Raw genomic sequence first — 20,407 nt, 5'->3', positions numbered from 1 at the left:
AAGCAATACTGATTTGAATAAATTAAAATATAAAAATGTCTGGGACGCATGCTCTTTGAATAGATGACAACATGTGGCTTTGGTATTTAAAAACATATATGTTAACTTTAGATAAATTTAATTCATCTTTATTTTATGAGACAGTTTGTAATAATTCCATTTCAATGGAAAGAACATATTAACATCTGAGAATACATTAAAATATCACAAGCTTTTCAATAGATACATACACAAGTACAGGCATGCATATTATTATTATTTTCAGACATGCATATTATTGTATTTACTAGTGTCTACTCTGAGATAAAGATGGTTCCGGGCACAAAGTAAGTGCTCAATAAATATTTGTTAGATGATTAAATGGATGCCTATAAAAAAGCCCCAGGTTATATGTCCTTTGGTAGTGAAATAGAAAAAAGTCATGTGAAAATAAAATCTGGTTGTGAAGAAGAGGAATTCAGACAGATAAAATCTTTGATGCATACTACATGTACAGGTGAAGAAACAGGTTTCAAAAATTTACACCAACTTCTTGTCCTGGAAATACAAAAGCACTTATGTGATAAGAAAACATTAAAGCAATGAAAGGTACATTAAAAACTGAATTGCAATGAGAGGGCAAAAAGTCACTTGTGTTAATGCCAAAAAGAACGATTATCATGTGTTAACAAAATCAGGTGACAACAAACACTAAAAACCAAGCAGTCTAATGATTCTGTGGAAAATGCTATCTTCACTTGTTTTGCTTATCAATATAGACCTTATTTTGAACAAAAAATAAGATACAGATTTTTTCTTTTATCTCTTTTTTTTTCTTAAAGTGGTGGAAGGAAGAGGGAAGAAAATGTAGAGGAGGGATCTCTGATAAAAAAAGTTCTTATAATGTTTGAAATCTGACATTTTGGCATCAAGGTGCATAGTCTTATTGGATATGAAGGTCTGAAAGAACTCTGGAACATTAGCAAACTGATTTTCCACCTGATGGCAGAAGGATACTAAGCAGAGTAACATTCTGTTAAACACTGTAGCATGCGGGCTAGAATAGAATGTCTACAAACATTTTCTATACTACTTCTAGCTACACTGTTGGAATGTATGAGATAAAAACATTCTTTTCTGTGTAAAATGAAACAAAAGTGTAAAAAATTTAAATTTTAAAAGAATATCTATTAAAACCTTGTAACTACTGAAATAATTTTATATTTGCTGATGTTTTGTTTTGCAACTTACATATTTGAAATTTGTATCCTGCTATCCCTACATAATGCTAACTACATATTATGTATTGAAAAAACTACTAACTCAATTTAAAAAGTTTAATTAAAATACTACACAGCACTTGACTTATCAAATATGTCATAAATATATTCACATTTCAATTGTTTATCACAATTTAAAAAATTCTTTAAGGTATTTTGTGCCTGACATCCCACCTTCCATAAGGAAAAACAACATGCTTTGGACTCTATAGTTATGTTATGTTTACTTCTGAGGTTAAAGGAAAACCAGACTCAGGACTTTAAGCAAATGTTCCTAATGGGAAAAGGATGGAGAGAAATCTGAGATCTCACTCCCAGGAAAAGGTTGAAAAAAAAAATAGTATAGCTTTTAAACATGATAGAAAAGTATAATAGTTTTAATATTTAATGTGCTCGACCTGAAAATTTTTAAAAGTACTATATCAAGATAAGCTGTAATCTAGTTTTTGCACTTTTTAAATATTTACTCAGCACAGCCAACCCTATTCCAAAAACATAAGTGATTAATGAGGCTGGTTTGAACTCCACAAAGAAAAGTATATTACTATGAATATATAATAATATTTTGATATTATTGGTAATGGTAATAAGAATGTCACATTCATTCATAAGCAAGCAGAGCCAACTGATGAACTGAGATATTTACAATGAAGAACTCAGACTTGAATGCAGATATGTTTTCTTCCCATGAAATAAATGCAAACCTCCCTTTAAAAGGCGTTTTTTTTAAATTTAAAGAAACTTGACTGCACACCGAACTATATTATCAATCGATTTCTCTGTCAGTGATAGATGTTTATATCTTCTATCACTGTAGTGTTGATAATGTGGTTAATTAAGACAGATTTCCTTAGAGAGCAATTTGGGTCAAGATTCACAAATCGTCTCCCAAATGGCCATGAAATATGAATTATACTTAAAATTCTGCGCAAAATTTAGCAGCTATCACTACCAATCAAAAGGGTCATTTTTAAAGTTTTAATAGTATGCTGAGAGAACTATGGTACTGAAATGTACAGAGCCTGGCTAATTCCACTAATATTCTTAATTTAAACATGACTGGTCTGAGAGCCTAATCTTCATATTGGTAAAACAGAATAGTTCTCCAATGTTGTACTTTTTTTTCTTTTTTTGAGATAGGGTCTTGCTCAGTTGCCCAATGCAACGGCAATCATAGCTCCCCGCAGCCTCAAACTCCTGGGCTCAAGTAACCCTCCCACCTTAGCCTCCCGAGTAACTAGGACTACAGGCACACATTACCATGACCAGCAATGTTTTTATAGAAATGGGGTCTTGGTCAGTCTTGGTGGCTCATGCCTGTAATCCCAGCACTTTCAGAGGCCAAGGTGGGTGGACCACAAGGTCAGGGTTTGAGACCAGCCTGACCAACATGGTGAAACCCCATCTCTACTAAAAATACAAAATTAGCTGGGCATGGTGGTGGGTGCCTGTAATCCCAGCTACTCAGGAGGCTGAAGCAGGAGAATCACTTGAACCTGGGAGGCAAAGGTTGCAGTGAGCCGAGATCACACCATTGCACTCCAGCCTGGGTGATAGAATGAGACTCCATCTCAAAAAAAGAAAAAAAAGAAATGGGGTCTTGCTTATGTTGCCTGGGCTGGTCTTGAACTCCTGGCCTCAGCAATCCTCATGCCTTGGCCTCCCAAAGTGCTGGGATTACAGGCATGAGCCACTACACCTGGCCTATGTTATACTTTTTCACGTACAACTGACCAGGTAACATGTTTGTAACTGGGCAAAGGAAAAAGATTTAATTTCACAACTGTCGGAGAGATGTGACCATTAATGAATGACCAAGCTAATGTGGTTCTCTGGGAAGAAGAAAAAAAAAAAAAAAGAGTAGGCCAAATATCTGTATTGATTTGCTAACACGTAGTGAAATTTTAGTGATTTGGTAACCACATTCCAAATGTGGTATAGAACCTCTCCGAATTTGGTAGTTTCTTCCACCACCAATAGTAAACCTAGGCATGGGAGAAATTCTCCAATATGGAACTAAGTAAGAACCTGATTTGTTTGGCTTTTGACAGATGTCTAAATTTTATGTTTTGTTCATCAGGTATGTCATCATGTATCTTAGACATATTGTGGTATACTGAGAGAAACATTTCCTCATTACTTTCACATATCCTTTGAAGTCTACCCATGTATTTAAGCCTATGTATTTATACTCCCCCCACACCCGCCCTTTTTTACACTCACTCTTAATTCCTCTTACCATGGGCAGATCTTTCAGGATCTGTATTCCATCTCCAGGACCCATGTGTGCTATGTGATTAAAATTAGTTGGATTAGAAATTAATTTATTTCTCATTTCTGGATCTCGTAGCATTTCCCTGTAAGACAAAGCATCTGTTTAGATACTTTTTCCACAGTTAATTTATGTAGCTTATGAAAAAAATTAAGCTTAATTTTCTTAATAAAAATACAACTGTTAAATCACATTAATAAGAATATAGAGTAACAGAATATACTCAATTAAAAATGTACTTCCTTAGAATATTTTGTTTTAAATTTTAAAAGAAAGATCTTACGATTTTAGGTGGAATAGTAGAGGGTCTTTTTAAATACTTAAGACATCAAAGAAGCTCTACTTTGTTTTACATATAATTCTGAACATTTTATGTATCTCTTTAAAAATGATTGGTAACACTTTAGAAAGGGTCTTATATGTAACTGTAAATACTACAGTCCTACTTCTGTTTGCTCATGAAGAGAGTAGTTAGTCTGAACTTCTTAGACATATACAGGTTTACTGTATGCACAGCTATGTCCTATGCTTATATTGTAGAAAGGTACACAATCCAAAAATATGACTATTCCATATACATAGAGAAGTGAATGAAGTGAATAAAAATATGGTACTTTAATCCAGTGCATACTCACAATTTTGAGAATATTAATTAAAATGACACTGAGAAGTTACATTCATTATTGCAGTTTTTGACACCACAGATGAATGAGATTTTCAGATACCCAATTTTCCTTCCAAATCAAATATAGTATCATCACCAAGTAGTCCTTGATGGTACAAGCAAGCATGGATGATAGTACAGGTTAAGTATCTACCTCCTTTGCTGCATCCTTTCCTCTTCTGGGACTCTGAAGGAATAACGCCGCTTATTGTTAATGTTTCTAACCATTTGTTTCCGACTATTATCTGATGTTTCAGGAACTACCAGTTCGTCCCCTTCTGTTAAAATAAAAATACAAACGATAATGATGTTCTTTAAACTGTTAAAATGCTTTTTATCTATTAACCTCCAAGACAGTACAAACATTGATAGTACAAGTACATGCAATTCTGGTTTTTAAATGTTGTGTTGATAACCCAGTAAATAATATTTAACAGAACCTATGTAAACAGATAATATGCTGAAAGTAAACATAGCTTACAAAATATACTTTCACTTTTACTTGATTATAAACACAGTAGGACATAATTTTACTAGAAGAAAACTGCAGTTGCCTTGGTGTTCTGTCACTAATCAGCCACCCCACCCCAGTATCTCAATACTATATTTTCTCTCCCTCCAGGTATTGATTTCAATGGCTTAGGGTGTTGTTAAAGAGCTACTACTGTTACTCTGAACAGTAATCAGGCATAAATGGTAAGCCTGATTTACCATAAGTGGTAAATAACAATTACAACTATCTTTACATAATAAAAAAATTTCCTTTGCAAGGTTCAATCTATGAGATACGGAGTAAAAAGGAGGAGCTGTGCTTCCACTACCCTTCCTTTACAAAAGGTAAGAATCTGTCGCTATTTCTCCTCTTCTGATCTTGGGGGTAGATGATGTTTAATCATATACACCTAGCAACCCAGTGATAGTCTTATCCGATGTCAGTTTTAATATCTAGAAGTAAACAAAACTGTCTGCCAGGGACTCCCAAAACATGCTGGGCTGTGTGAAAATAAGAAAAAAATAGACAACTGTATCCATATAACACAACAAATGGTGTCATTATCTAAATAAGATAAGGAAAAAGAGCAAAGTTTGGAAATTTTCAACACCCAAAAAGCTGAAGTGAGAAGGAGGAGGTGAGAAGAAGCCAAACAAGCCTAGAAGAAAACAAAGGTGATAATTAGCAGAAATGCAACATGATCCTCGTGGCATAATCATATGGTTTAGGCAGACTGCTTTCCTAACAGTAAATATTTTAAAAATAGAATTATTATTATTATTATATTATTGTTTATTTGAGGCAGGGTCTTGCTCTGTTGCCCAGGCTGAAGTGTAGTGGCACCATGTTAGCTCACTGCAGCCTCGACCTCCTGGGCTCAAGTGATCCTCCTGTCTTGGCCTCCCAAAGAGCTGGGATTACAGGCACATGCGCCACCATGCCCAGCCAAAGAACAGAATTTTTGAAGTGAATGAGAATGTGGGACACAAATTTGGAATTCGAGAATTATGAGGGTAAAGTAGGTCCTGGAGACTCAGCGTGGCAATGGGAGATTTTGGACAGGCAGAGGGCTGCAGGAACACTTTGACCTCTTAAGAAATGATGGAGAAAGCAAAACACAGAAAAAGAAAGGACCTCTTGAGATGGGCTTTCCTTCCTTTGTCAAAGAAAAAGACAACTACATTAAAATTTTGTCAGGTCCCTGTTCTCCAAGGTCTACCTCTACTCTTAGCGTAGAAAGATGAAAAAGCATGGGAAAAGACAAGCCAGAATAGGTTTTGTCTTATAGACACATAGTGGGTATGAACACATTTATGACCAGCATAGTCACACACAGTGAGAATAAGGTGGAGCCAATCTTATACAAATATGTGGAGTTCCTCTAAGAAACAGAATACAGGCATACCTTGGAAAAAGTGCAGGTTCAATTTGAGACCACATAATAAAACAAATATCAAAATAAAGCAAGTCACACTATTTTTTTGGTCTTCCAGCGCATATAATTATGTTTACATTATACTGTAGTCTGTTAAGTGTGCAACAGTACGTGTCTAAAAAAAATACATACCATAATTTTAAAATGCTTTATTGCCAAAAATGCTAACAATCATCTTCACTTTCATGAGTCATATTCTTGTTGATAGTTGGAGGGTCTTACCTCGATGTGGATAAGCTGCTGACTGAGCAGGGTGGTGGCTGCTGAAGGCTGGAATGGCTGTGGCAATTTCTTAAAGTGAGACATCAATAAAGTTTGCCACACTAACTCCTCCTTTCACAAAAGATGGTTCTCCATAGCATAATGATGCTGTTTGGTAACATTTTACCCACAGTAGAATTCCTTTCAAAACTGGAGTGAATCCTCTCAAACCCTGCCTCTGCCCTATCACCTTAGTGTATGTAATATTGTAAATATTTTCTTGTTTTTTCAACAATGTTCTTAACATCTTCACCATGAGTAGATTCCATTTCAAGAAACCATTTTTTTTTTTGCTTACCCATGAGATACAACACCTCATCCAAATTTATCATGCGATTGCAGCAATTCAGTCTCCACTTCTAATTCTAGTAGTTCTCTTGCTCTTTTCACCACATCTGTAGTTATTTCCTTCACTGATTTCTGGAACCTCTAAAAGTCATCCATGAGGGCTGGAATCTGCTTCTTCCAAACTCCTGTGAATGATGGTATTTTGACCTCCTCCCATGAATCACACACGTTCTTAATGGCATCTAGAATGGTGAATCCTTTTCAGAAGGTTTTAAATCTATTTTGCCCAGACTCATCAGAGGAATAACTATCTGTGGCAGCTATGGCCTTATGAAATGTGTTTCTTAAATGATCAGACTTGAAAGTCAAAATTACTCCTTTATCCATGGGCTACAGAATGGATGCTGTGTTAGCAGATGTGAAAATAACATCATTAATCTCCTTGTACATCTCCATCAGAGATTTTGGGTGACTTAGGTGCATTGTCAATGAGCAGTAATATTTTGAAAGAAGTATTTCTTTTCTGAGCAGTAGATCTCAACAGTGGGCTTAAAATTTTCAGTGACATCCTGTAAACAGATGTGTTGCCATCCAGACTTTGTTGTTCTGCTTATAAAATACAGGCAGAGTAGAGTTACCATAATTCTTTTTTTTTTTTTTTGAGATGGAGTTTCGCCCTTGTTGCCCAGGCTGGAGTGCAATTGCACAATCTCAGCTCACCGCAACCTCCACCCCCCAGGTTCAAGCGATTCTCCTGCCTCAGCCTCCCGAGTAGCTGGGATTACAGGCATGTGCCACCACAGCTGGCTAATTTTGTATTTTTAATAGAGACAGAGTTTCTCCATGTTGGCCAGGCTGGTCTCGAACTCCTGACCTCAGGTGATCTGCCTGCCTCAGCCTCCCAAAGTGCTGGGATTACAGGTGTGAGCCACCATGCCCAACCGAGTTACTGTAACTCTTAAGGGCCTAGGATTTTTTCAAATGGTAAATGAGCACTGGCTTCAACGTAAAGCCACAAGCTGCATTAATTCCTAACAAGAGTCAGCCTGTCCTTCGAAGCCAGACATTGACTTCTCTCTAGCTATGAAAGTCCTAGATGACATCTTCTTCCTACAGAAGTCTGTTTTAGCTAAACTGAATTTCGTATTGTTCAGTGTAGCCACCTTCATCAATTATCTTGGCTATGTCTTCTGGATAAATTGCTGAGCTTGTACATCAATACTTGCTGTTTCACCTTGCATTTTTATGTTATGGAGATGGTTTCCTTCCTTAAATCTCATGAGCCAAACTCTGCTAGCTTCTTTTCTTCTGCGGGTTCCTGATAGCTCTCAGCTTTTACAGAATTGAAGAGAAAGCTTTGCTCTGGATTAGGCTTTGGCTTAAGGGAATGTTGCGGCTGACAGTCTCTCCAGATCACTGAAACTTTCTTTGTAACAGCAATAAGGTTGTTTCACTTTCTTATCATTCATGTGTTCTCTGTAACAGCACTTTATTTCTTTCAAGAACTTTTCCTTTGCACTCATGACTTGGCTAACTGTTGCAAGAGGCCTAGCTTGCAGCCTATCTCGACTTTCAATATGCCTTCCTCATTAAGTTTAATCATTTCTAGCTTTTGATTTAAAGTAAGAGATGTGCGACTCTTCAGTTGAACACTTAGAGTCTATTGTAGGGCTATTAATTGGCCTATTTCACTATTGTTGGTTCTCAGAGAATAGAGAGGCCCAATGAGAGGGAGGGAGACCAGGGAACAGCTGCTTGGTGGAACAGTCAGAACACACACATTTATCAATTAAGTTTGGCATCTTATATGGGCATGGTTTGTGGCACCCCAAAACAATTACAATAACCTCAAATTTGGATCACTGATCACAGATCACCGTAACAGACAGAATAACAGTGAAAAAGTTTGAAATATTGCAAGAATTACCAAAATGTGAAACAGAGACATGAAGTCAACACGTGCTGTTGGAAAAATGGCACCGAGACTTACTAGAGGCAGGGTTACCATAAACCTGCGACTTGTAAACAATGTAGTATCTGTGGAGCACGATAAAGTGGCACACAATAAAATGGGGGTATGCCTGTATAAAACTAAGTATGGGTCTTGGAAGTGAAGCATCTTAAGCTTACATTTCATTGACTTCACGAGGTATCCATCTCTGAATGAGAATCACTTCTAAAACCTGAATATACTTTCTTAAGTCATAATGGAGTCTTACCATAGACTTCTGCTATATTCACCAGCCTGTTCACCAAGAAACCTCTGGTTCCAAGACAATGTACCAATACACTGAACCAGAAATCAAGCAATTTTGTGTATTCCAGTACTTAATAACACAAAAACACACCAACAAAATAAAACAAAACCAACAAAAATAATCACAAAAAAACTTCTGATGGATTTTTTTTTTGATAGTAGAAAAGACAAATTTATTAGAAGAATATGGGGTAGGTGGGAGAAAACCATTAAGATAATAATTTCATGGCCAGGCGCGGTGGCTCACGCCTGTAATCCCAGCACTTTGAGAGGCCAAGGTGGGTGGGACACGAGGTCAGGAGATGGAGATCATCCTGGCCAACATGGTGAAACCCCGTCTCTACTAAAAATACAAAAAAATTAGCTGGGCATGGTGGTGCGTGCCTGTAATCCCAGCTACTCAGGAGGCTGAGGCAGGAGAATCGCTTGAACCCAGGAGGCAGAGGTTACAGTGAGCTGAGATGGTGCCACTGCACTCCAGCCTCGCAACAGAGCAAGACTCCGTCTCCCCCGCAAAAAAAATAAAAATAAAAATAAAAATTAACTACCCCAAAATAATGGGTCTAAACATTTTAATGTGTTTTCTTGAAGCCAGTATTTTTACTTATATTTGTCTACTTAAAATTATTTTAAATACTGGCCAGGCGTGATGGCTCAGGCCTATAATCCCAGTACTTTGGGAGGCTGAGGCAGGTGGATCATTTGAGGTCAGGAGTTCAAGACCAGCCTGGCCAGCATGGTGAAACTCCATCTCTACTAAAAATACAAAAAATTAGCTGGGTGTGGTGGTGCACACCTATAATCCTAGCTACTCAGCAAGCTGAGGTGCGAGGATCACTTGAACCCAGGAGAAGGAGGATGCAGTGAGCCAAGATTGTGCCACTGCACTATAGCCTGGGCAACAGAGTGAGACTCCGTCTCAAAAAAAAAAATTATTTAAAATACATAATGTACTGTAAATACATCCTCGCTAACAGACTTGCCATAACAGATCAGAAATTTACAAATACTTCTATTATATAGAAATTTGCTGCTATGACACAAAAATGACTTTATTATATAGAAGAGGGCACTATAATAATGTTCGTTAAAAGTGAGACTTTAACTGTTTGGACACCCTGACAGGCAAACAACATTTAATTCTATGTGAACAGTCTCCCTGGCATTTTATGTGTGGTATGTAATGACATGTGTGACCTCAATATTTTGGTCACTGACCAAATATCCTCCCCTCCTGTCTGTAACACTCTGGGTCTCCACTCCCTCTCCTGATTCCAGGCACTCCCATGACTCTCCTCTCTTTCCTGCTTCTTCCTACGCTGACATCACCACTTTCGAAGTGCTAGGCCCTGTACACTGGCAGAAGATATGTTCCTGAAGACATATTCCTCAACTCTAGATGAGTGTTTATAATTTTAATGTTACAAATTTTGGTTAGGTTCTACAATATTGAAAATAGAGAAGACATAATCAGCTACACTTTCTCTACTTACTCAGGTACTCCACAGAAAAATAACAAGGTACATCAGAATGAAATACTTACGTGAGCTTAAACAGAACGACTTTTTGCCCAGTAATTTATTCTAATATATTAAGAATGTGATAGTGGCCAACATCATAGACTTGGAGTAAGATACATCTGTGTTGAAATCTGGACTCTGGCACTTATTATTAATGTGACCTTGGGCAGTTAGCTTAGAAATAATATTTCCAATGAAGCTATCCCTATGAATATATGTATTTTCTTACCTGCCATCTTATTTTTGAAATATATTAATCTAATGGTCTCCAACCCTAAAAGATTTAATGATCCTTCATTGTTTAAGGGTCGAACCTAAAATAAAAGACAAAATTAGTATTTCAACAAAACCTTTAAAAATTAAATTATAAAACTTTTGTCCTGCTTATAAAGCACACCTTATTAAGACTTCTCATTTATCTACTTCAAAATGCAGCCCTCTCAGAAAAATCAACAATAATTCTGACTGGAAAGGTATAATACTATCTAATTTGAACAAACAAACTTGCAATGATAATATTTTAAAGGAAGGCTATCCTAAGCAAATGAACAAATAAGTAGAAATACATTTAAACTTTAGACTTTTTAAAGCCATTAATGACCCAACAGTTATACTAAGCAGATATCAACACAGCTGATTTATGAATTCTTACTATCAAAAACTAAATGCATACATATGATGGAGATGGAAGGGTAGATCACTGGGGAAAGGAGGGACTGTCAATAAATAGTGATTGAGCAACTGGTTATACGAAACCAAGCATGAATTCCAATTGGATTAAAAACATAAACGTAATAGGCTAAGCTTTACAATGTTTGGAGGCTGGGTATATACATTTAAAAAAGATTTTTTAAAAAATGTAAAATGTTTGGAGGAGAATAGAATGTATCTTATGACCTTAAGGTAGGAAAGAGTTTCTTAAACAAGAGAAAAAAGACAAACATAAACGAAAAGAAAGATACATTTAACTACATTAAAATTAGTAACTTCTGTTCAGCCAAATACAAATGAATGAATAGGTCACAAAGAAGAAAAAGATTTACATATCCATTATTAGCCAGTATCCACAATGTATAAAGAATTCCAATAAATAAGAAAAATATGGCCAATCCAATAGCAAAATGAGCAAAAAGCATGACCAGGCATTTTATGGAAGAGGAAATATGAATGATGAATAAACACACAAAAGACTTTCAACTACACAGTTAATTAGCAACATGCAAACTGAAACTTCAATGAAATACTACTTTGTAACCATTTACAAAACCTGTGAATCCTGACAATGGAAAGTACTAGGATGTGGATAAGAATTCCTTTATGCTGTTGATGGGAGTATTGGTTGGTACAATTACTTTGGAAAATAATATGACACTATCTCATAAAGCTGACTGAACTCCCTATGTCCCATCAATTCTGCTCCTAGGTATATGACTCAAACTCCTGAAAACTATTCCAAAAAACAGATGCAGCAACATCACAATTGCAAAAAGCTAGTAAATAATTCAATGTCCCCCAGTCAGGGAACAGACAGTAGTGCTAAGTTCACCCAACAAAATATTTTATAGTACTGAAAAGCAATAAACTATATGGTATATATAACAACATGAATGAATGAGACTCAGTGGATGAGTAAAGAAAGCAAGATAGAAAATGACTATATATTATAACATTTTCATAAAGCTCAAAACCAAGCAAAACTGAAAGATATATTATTTAGGGATACTTAAATATGCAAAAATTCTGTATTTTAAGAAAAGCAAAGGAATGATAAGCACAACATGACGCAGTTTGCAGTTATATGAGTGATGTTCTGATTCTCAGGTTAGGAGGTAGGTTCATGAGTGATCAGTTTATTATTATCCTTCACAAAGGCCATGTATCTATTCTTTCACATACATTGCAAAAATTACATGATAAAAATCAAATAGGGCTGACCGCAGTGGATCATGCCTGTAATCCCAGCACTGTGGGAGGCCGAGGCGGGCAGATCACTTGAGGTAAGAAGTTCGAGGCCAGCCTGGCCAACATGGTGAAACCCTGTCTCTACTAAAAACACAAAAATTAGCAGAGCATGGTGGTGTACACCTGTAGTCCCAGCTACTCTGGAGGCAGAGGTGGGAGAATTGCTTGAACCCAGGAGATGGAGGCTGCAGTGAGCTGATATCACGTCACTGCACTCCGGGTTGGATGACAGAGCGAGACCCTGTCTCAAAAACAAAAACAAAACAAAAAAATCCACAGAAAAGTAATAATGACCAATCCAAATTTACAAACTAGAGTATATTTTAGTTGCTTTAGATAATCTGGCAGTATTTACAAGAGCTTTTTAAACTGCTATTATGATTTTAAATGGGTGCTAATTTTGAAATATGATCTAAGCTACTTTCATGTATTCTCTAAACCCTGTCCCCCAACTAATCATACATGCTATATATATATCACATCTATCTATATGAAACTATTGCTCTTCATTTTTGCAAACTAGCAGCTCTATAATTGTAAAAATTCTCTTTGTTATGGAAACAGGATTATATATTAAGAAAAATATTATGTTTTATTAGGAATATATGAAATATTTATTTTTCAGTTATGAGACACTTAAACAGTTTTGGTTCTAAGTTTAATTACTTTTCTAGCCTTTTAAATCTGTCCTCACAGGATTAAACACTGGGTGAATGACAGTTATAATTCATAATAATCATGTACTCTCTCAGAGCTCCTTAATCCAAAAGTAGAAGATAACACTGACATTTTAAGTTGTAGGATATATTCTAGTTGTTCATAATAATAACAATCATACTTTGCATAAACCAAATATAGTAAAATTAGTACGGTTTTAGTGAGGCATAAGGAAATTAACCAACTTTATTTCTGTTTCTATTTTCTCACTCTTAGCTAAGTCCCAAACTGCCAATTACACATTCCAGAAAATGTTGAATTAATAAAAAAAAAATTACTATGTAGTAATTTAGTGTTTTCACTTATACTCAGTTGGCTTAGCCCACATTTTAATGTTAAATTACCTTTTTGAGAGGAAGAGTCTGAATCCATTCCATGGAGTTCACATCAAAGATATCAACTGCATTTTCACTGTACACCGAGAGATACGGTGCATTGTAACCTGGGAGAAGGGAAGGAGGGGGCAGCTTGCGGATTACTTTTAACTATTAAACCCCAAATATTTTGCAAGGTCCACACTAAATAACTGTAGAGTGGAATCCCACCCAAATCCTATGTGGCTATCATATAGTAGCCAAATCAAAACATTTTTGAAGCAAACAGAACATATATCGTAAATGAGGAACTGGTATACCATGATTCAGATTATATAGCCGTTATAATATAGACGGATTCCGTAAACACCAGGGGTATACTATTTCTTTGCCCAACATGAGTTCTATAAAGGAATTTCATTATATTTGAACTATTTGATTCCTAAAAGTAGTTAAGTTATTGACAGTGAATCAAACTTAGAAAGCAGAGAAATCTTCAGGTAAGTGTTCTAGTCCCTGTTAAGAATGTATAATAAAGCACTGTAGCACAGTTACATGAATAGGGTAGATGCTCAATATACACTTGTTGAAAGAATGAATATCAACAAATGGTGACACAAGCAAAGAAAGATTCAATGGTTTACTTAAACTAAGGTTACAAAGGGAATTACTGGCAGAGCTACACAAAAAAGTCAGACATTCCAACTCTGACTCTACATTAGAATAATCATAATTATTATCTGATTCAGTTACAAGACAGCATTTATTCCACTGATGAGTATGAGAGTGTGTGTGGGTTTGTGTTTTTAGAGATAAGGTCTCACTGTATTGCCTAGGCTGGAGTGCAATGGCATGATCATAGCTCAAGTGATCCTCCTACCTCAGCCTCTTGGGTAGTTGGGACAACAGGCATGCAACCACTACACCTGGCTAATTAAAGAAAATTTTTTATAGAGACAGGTTCTCGCTATGTTGCCCAGGTTGGCCTCGAACTTCTGGCCTCAAGCGATCCTCCCGCCTCAGCCTCCTGAAGTGCTGGGATTACAGGTGTAAGCCACTGTGCCCACCTAAGACCATATTTTTCAGAAGAAACAAAATATTAAAAATAGTTAATTCCCAAGATCTGCAGTTGAAAAGCTGGAAAGACAAAAAACAACAACAATAACAACAAAAAATAGTTAAGTCGTTCATCCCAGGATGGAGGGTGGGGGGAAAAAAAAGTCTGGATGGGTAGAACTAGAGGTATTTTTCTTTTGTCCTGTTTACGCAGACTTTCTGATTTTTCTGTAATGAGCATGGGTTGCCCTCCCAAACTTTCTCGCACTGAACCTTTAAACTTGACTAGACCCATACCCATCACTCCTCCTCCTACCTTGTTACAAATGAAGAGGTTTTACTCCTCCTGCCCCCAAGTAATTCTTGCACCTGTCTTCTGAATTTTGTCCTCTCTGGCCTTCTTGGCGGTCTTACTCTATTTCCCATAGAGACAACTTTTCCACGTAGTTCCCTAGGGTTTTTTTTCCCTTCAGCATTTTAACATGCTCAAGTATTTTTCATTAAAAACAAAACAGTTTGGATGAAATACTTCTATGTGCTTCTACAGAACTCTCTACTTCTGCTATCATAGCACTTACACTCTACTGCAACTACTTGCTTTATCACGAATCTTTTCCACTGCACCCCATGCTCTGTGGGGTTAAGACTGTATCTATTTTACTCATTGCTGTTAACTCATATTCAATGGCACATATTCAATAATAATTGGATTATTTTCAATAACCAAAGTATTCTATAATTAAAAGTATTCAATGAGTCTGGGTGCGGTGAGTCAAGCCTATAATCTCAGTGCTTTGGGAGGCCAAGTTGGGAGGATTGCTTGAGGACAAGAATTTGAGACCAGCCTGAACAACTAATGAGACCATCTCTACAAAAATAAAAAATAAAAACATAAGCTGGGTGTGGTGGTGTGCACCTGCTGTCCCAGCTACTCGGGAGGGTGAAGTAGGAGGACTGCTTCAGCCTAAGAGTTGGAGGCTGCAGTGGGCTATGACGATACCACTGTACTCTATCCTGGGTGACAGAGCAAGACTCCATCTCTCAAAAAAAAAAAAAAAAGTATTCAATGATTTATTATGTCTTAATATTTCTTGAAGGGGTAAAATAAGCAATTATAAATATCTACCCATCTAGATAAAAGTGGAAAACTGAAAAAACACCTCTTATAGATGTTACATTATACCTTTACATACCTGATTAAATAACTCACTTAGTAACTACTTCTCCAGAATAAGTTCTGTGAAACACTGATGCTTACAAGCACCATATTTTGGGGGACCATGAGATAACAATTCTGGGTTATTTCAAAATACGATGTGGGGTAAAAAATCCATCTTAGTGAAATATTCCACAGAAAGATGTTTTGTTTAAATAACGTGCATGCTAATGCTGGCCCTGTTTGCCCAGGCCTAACACATATGGTTTTTACATCAACAACATAATCAATACTGAGGAAAAGCATTAAGAATGACTTTTTAAAAAAACTGTTATCAACAATGACAACATTTGGGAGACGAAGTAGAAGGGAAAAGGAAGAAGGGATATAAAGATAAGACAGCCATAAGAAAGAGAATCTTACAACAAGAGGAAGGATTTGCTGGCCACATCAATTCCTGTTGTCTAGATCTTCGGCCCTGGCAGTCAGTGTATATCCCAATGCTGTTAAAACACAGCAGATATTCTTTACTGGAGATCTCAACTGCGCAGATAGCATCCATTGGTTGATGTGCAATAAATGATAGTGTATGGTCATTTGAATGGAGCATACTGTATGGATTTCCTTCTCCATTCAAGGGGTATCTTAGAAATCCTGACTGGAATCCCACACAGAGTTGTTCACTGAAGATTGCCATCCACTGGACATTATATGGGACTTGAATTTCCTTAAATTTTCTGTGACGGGTCTTGCTCTGAAATAGTTCATAACAGAGGACCTGCCTTTTCATAGCCACACACAGGCATGTGAGAGCTCCATGGCGCACCTTTCCAGAAGTTATGGTTTGACACCCTTTAGTTTCTGACAGCTTGTAAAAATCGGTCTCTCGCCCATCCAATGCTGACATAGGAAAAAGTCGTACATGACGATTTCGTCCTGAGATCACAGCAACAAGCTGATCATTTGGAATGAGTTCAATCTGATGAATCTTCTTATTGTCACCAACTCTAATAATTTCTAAACACAGAAAGAATAATAAATCAAAATATAGTTTTATTGATTAATCATATCCCAATTATACTCAAAAGGATGTAAGTCAACTTACAGATGCACATACGGAAGAATAAGACATCAGAAGTCACAGGAAAAAAAGATTATCAAACCCATCATAAGATAATTTAACTCACCTATAGTACGTATTAAATTTGAGTCCTGAGATTTCTGGCAGCCAAGGCAAACCCCAAAGGATTCTTGTGTAAAAGTATGCCAAATCTTCAAGGAAACTTTTCTACTGGCACTAAATTCTAGGGAACGTCATCATAGGATTCCCATTTTTAAAAACAGAGAACTTATTTTTCGGAAGTTTTTATATGGGTAACAATGCATTGTTTTCCCATGATCTAAGTTGACATAAAGATAAAACTTAGAATACTGTATTTATGAATACCAAGTTATATTGGTTTCTCTTTATTTCACCCAGCATTTAGTTTTTCCCTAGAAGAAAAACCTCCAAACAAACACATTTTAATAGCTGTTGCCTCTTCTGGTACTAATAGAACAATGTGAAAATCAAGTTGTATATATTTTTTTCATGTTCCATCTTTAGAAATGCAATCTGGGCTGGGTGCAGTGGCTCATGCTTATAATCTCAGCACTTTGGGAGGCCAAGGCGGGTGGATCACCTGAGGTTGGGAGTTCGAGACCAACCTGGCCAACATGGAGAAACCTCGTCTCTACTAAAAATACAAAATTAGCCGGGCGTGGTGGTACATGCCTGTAATCCCAGCTAGTGGGAGGCTGAGGCAGGAGAATCTCTTGAACTCAGGAGGCGGAGGCTGCAGTGAGCCGAGATCGTGCCACTGCACTCCAGCCTGGGCAGCAAGAGTGAAACTCTGTCTCCAAAAAAAAAAAAAGAAATGCAATCTGAGTTCATACAGAACTGTTAAATAAAATGATACAAGAAAGACAATACATATTTGAAGTTTTAAACCTCAGGGGGATTATAGAAATTTAATCTTTTAATTTATAAACATCAAATTAGGTCTGGAAAATTTTAGTCGCAGGATAAATAAGAGCAAATCCTGCTTTTTGTAGAATTTAGAATCTACAGTTTAAATTTTTTTAACACATGATTTAAAATTACTCCAAAAAAAAAAGTTTTCTCTTACCATCTTTGGTGACATGTACAACAAATAACCCTTCTTCGTTTCCCAAAGCAATTCTTTCATGATCTATGTAAGACATGAATGTGAAAGACTTTTATTAGGAAAAAAACCATGTAATGCTAATAAACCAGATGATAAGAACATTTGGTGCAAAAAATGGAAATAAAATGAATTACAATAACAGTTTACACTATTTCCTTTCAGATTATACTGGTAAATCTCTCATGTCTTCTAAAATAGAACAATTATTAAAGAATAATCCATATCAATACTTACAAAAAGAAGTAAATGTTTAATAAATGATGAAACAAAATGAAAAACCTAAGTTGTTCTACACTTATTGTTTTGGGAGGTAAAAATTGTGAATGGCATTTGAACCATACTCATTGAACTTTTCAGTATTTATGGAAAGTAACAAAAGAGTTAGATGCATACACAGGAATACAGCAAAAATTTAAACCTCCAGACACAGAAACTGCCATTTGTTAAGGGGATTTCTTTCTTATGCAGGGCACTCTGCGTTATGTATTCCATCTTATTTAAACTTCCCAATAACCTTAGCAAGGTAATTACCATCTGTATTTTATATACTAAACTCTAAGAAACTAACTTGTTCTAAATCACACAAGCAGAAAATAGATTAGTAGGCTAATGATTAGCACTGTTGTTTTTTCAGGAAAAAAAAGGCACTTTGAAAGTGTATTTATACTCCTGTTTACTGAAAAACAAAGATCTGATATAGGTCTCATTCATTCAGTAAACATGTACTGAGCATTTATGATATGATGCACAGTATGTTGGACACTGGGGATTCCTAGATGAAAGCCAATCCCTGTTCTCAAGGTAGATTAGTAAACAATGATAATAATATGATAAATGTTATAAATTCATACCTATGATTGCGGCTGCCTGGGTTGTTTTAATGAGGGGTAGAGTGCTGTCATAAGCCTCTTTGGGAACATAGACTGAGCGGTCTCTGAATTTGTTTTTCTTCAAAATCTTGTGCAATTCACTCAGCACTCCCACCCACTTATTCTTCTCATTCTCAGTGTCTGCTAGCATCAGGATTGAACATTTGTTATTAGATGCTGAGAGCTGGGAAGCTGTGACCTAGAACAATTTAATCAATATTCATGATATTAGAAAACAGACACCCTTTATGCTAGTTTCATGATTATGTTAGTTTGCTTAGCACTCACCAATAAAATGAGCATTCATTAAATGATACCATTACTGGAGTTTAGCTATTCCTAATCAGAATAACTACCTTTAGCACTAGAATACATGACAAAGCAAAGGTGGCAGATACCATTTGAAATGTTAGTATCATTTTCATTTTCCTTCTGTAAAAGTGCCAGAACACTATCACTAAAGAGGCATTAAATATATAACAACAACAACAACAACAACTGACATTTATTGAGTAAATACTGAGCACCAGGTAGATCTAAGCACTTTACAAGTATTAACTCATTTAACTCTGTTAACATCGTCATGATTTAGGATGTACTGTCATTATATCCTTATTTTATATATGAAAAAAATGGTGATGCAAAGAAATTAAATCATTTCTCCAAGGACACACAACTACAAGTCTGGGATCTTGTGCCCATGCTCTTAAGCGCCACACCATACTGACTTGTGACTTGTTTTAAGAAGTCAGAAGTGCTCAGAAATATATTCTCTGTTACTTCACAACAATAACTCGCATTATCATTAAGATTTGACCATTTAAATTAATATTTAAATGAAGGTTTATCATTATACAAACAACACTATCAGAGCAGTTTTAAATTTTACCTATATGAATTCCTTATCATAAGTAAAGAATTCCTTATTAAGTAGCAGTGACAATAAAATCACACTATGAAAATCAGTTATAGATAAGTGGGCCTCTGTAGGCTCCCTTGGTGGCTGGGAGGAAAATAAATAGTTGTCAGTCTGGGAACTAAGAGACTAAGTATAATCTTTGCCTGACCTTCCTTAGATACAAGATTCATAGACAAATATAGGGAGATAGGCATAACAATTGGGCAGTAGTTTTTTTGTTTTTTTTTTTAACCTCTATTGTCTTAATTTACCAACTCAAGATTGCATCGTGGCAAGGGCCTCCAAAGACGGCTACCAACAAGTCCTCCTAAGGAATTCCATTCTTCTCATCAAGAGGTGGAGTCTATTTCCCCTCCCCTTAAATCTGGGCTGACCTCATGACTTGCTTTGACCAACAGAATGCAGAAGGGTTATTATACCTGTTTTGGGCCTAGTCCTCAAAGGGCCTGGCAGCTTATTTTGCTCTCTTAGAAGCCAGCCACTGGGAGCTCAGCCAGCCTACCTGACGACCAGAGACCACATGGAGGGAGTTCACAAAGAGGAGAACTGAGATCAGCCAGCTAACAGCCAGCACCCAGATGTAAGAGCAAGGTCATTAGATGTTCTGGTCCCAAATGAGCTGAATGCAGTCACATGAGTGACACTAGCGGACACCACAAGAACTGTACAGCTGGTCCACAGAATAGTGAAAAATAGTAAATCATTGTTGGTTTAAGCTACTAAGTTTTGGAATGGCTGTTACAAAGCAGTAAGTAACA

The 20,407-nt window shown here is 36.4% G+C and overlaps 1 protein-coding gene across 31 annotated transcripts in view; it reads right to left on the bottom strand.

The window, feature by feature from the left end:
- Positions 1-20,407, bottom strand: part of CDC42BPA (CDC42 binding protein kinase alpha) — a 329,589-nt gene that overhangs the window by 22,655 nt on the left and 286,527 nt on the right. For 28 of the 31 annotated variants that reach the window (XR_010150112.1, XM_016939982.4, XM_016940026.4 and 25 more), the window contains 7 exons: positions 18,713-18,929; positions 17,823-17,885; positions 16,078-16,671; positions 13,473-13,570; positions 10,679-10,763; positions 4,350-4,473; positions 3,499-3,616 (listed from right to left, as the gene is read on the bottom strand). Coding sequence is in view for 30 of the 31 variants with exons in the window: in XM_016939982.4 (XP_016795471.1) it covers positions 3,499-3,616; positions 4,350-4,473; positions 10,679-10,763; positions 13,473-13,570; positions 16,078-16,671; positions 17,823-17,885; positions 18,713-18,929 (1,299 nt within the window). In the remaining variant the exon portion in view is untranslated. Of the gene's footprint in view, positions 1-112; positions 538-3,498; positions 3,617-4,349; positions 4,474-6,996; positions 7,077-10,678; positions 10,764-13,472; positions 13,571-16,077; positions 16,672-17,822; positions 17,886-18,712; positions 18,930-20,407 lie in introns of those variants that run through there. The other 3 variants (XM_063791266.1, XM_016940049.4, XM_054659485.2) reach the window with 3 other exon arrangements.

Source organism: Pan troglodytes, chromosome 1 (assembly GCF_028858775.2).
Source record: "Pan troglodytes isolate AG18354 chromosome 1, NHGRI_mPanTro3-v2.0_pri, whole genome shotgun sequence".
Classification (NCBI taxonomy): domain Eukaryota; kingdom Metazoa; phylum Chordata; class Mammalia; order Primates; family Hominidae; genus Pan; species Pan troglodytes.
The sequence above is the reverse complement of the archived record's forward strand: the minus strand, read 5'-3'. Positions and strand labels throughout refer to the sequence as shown.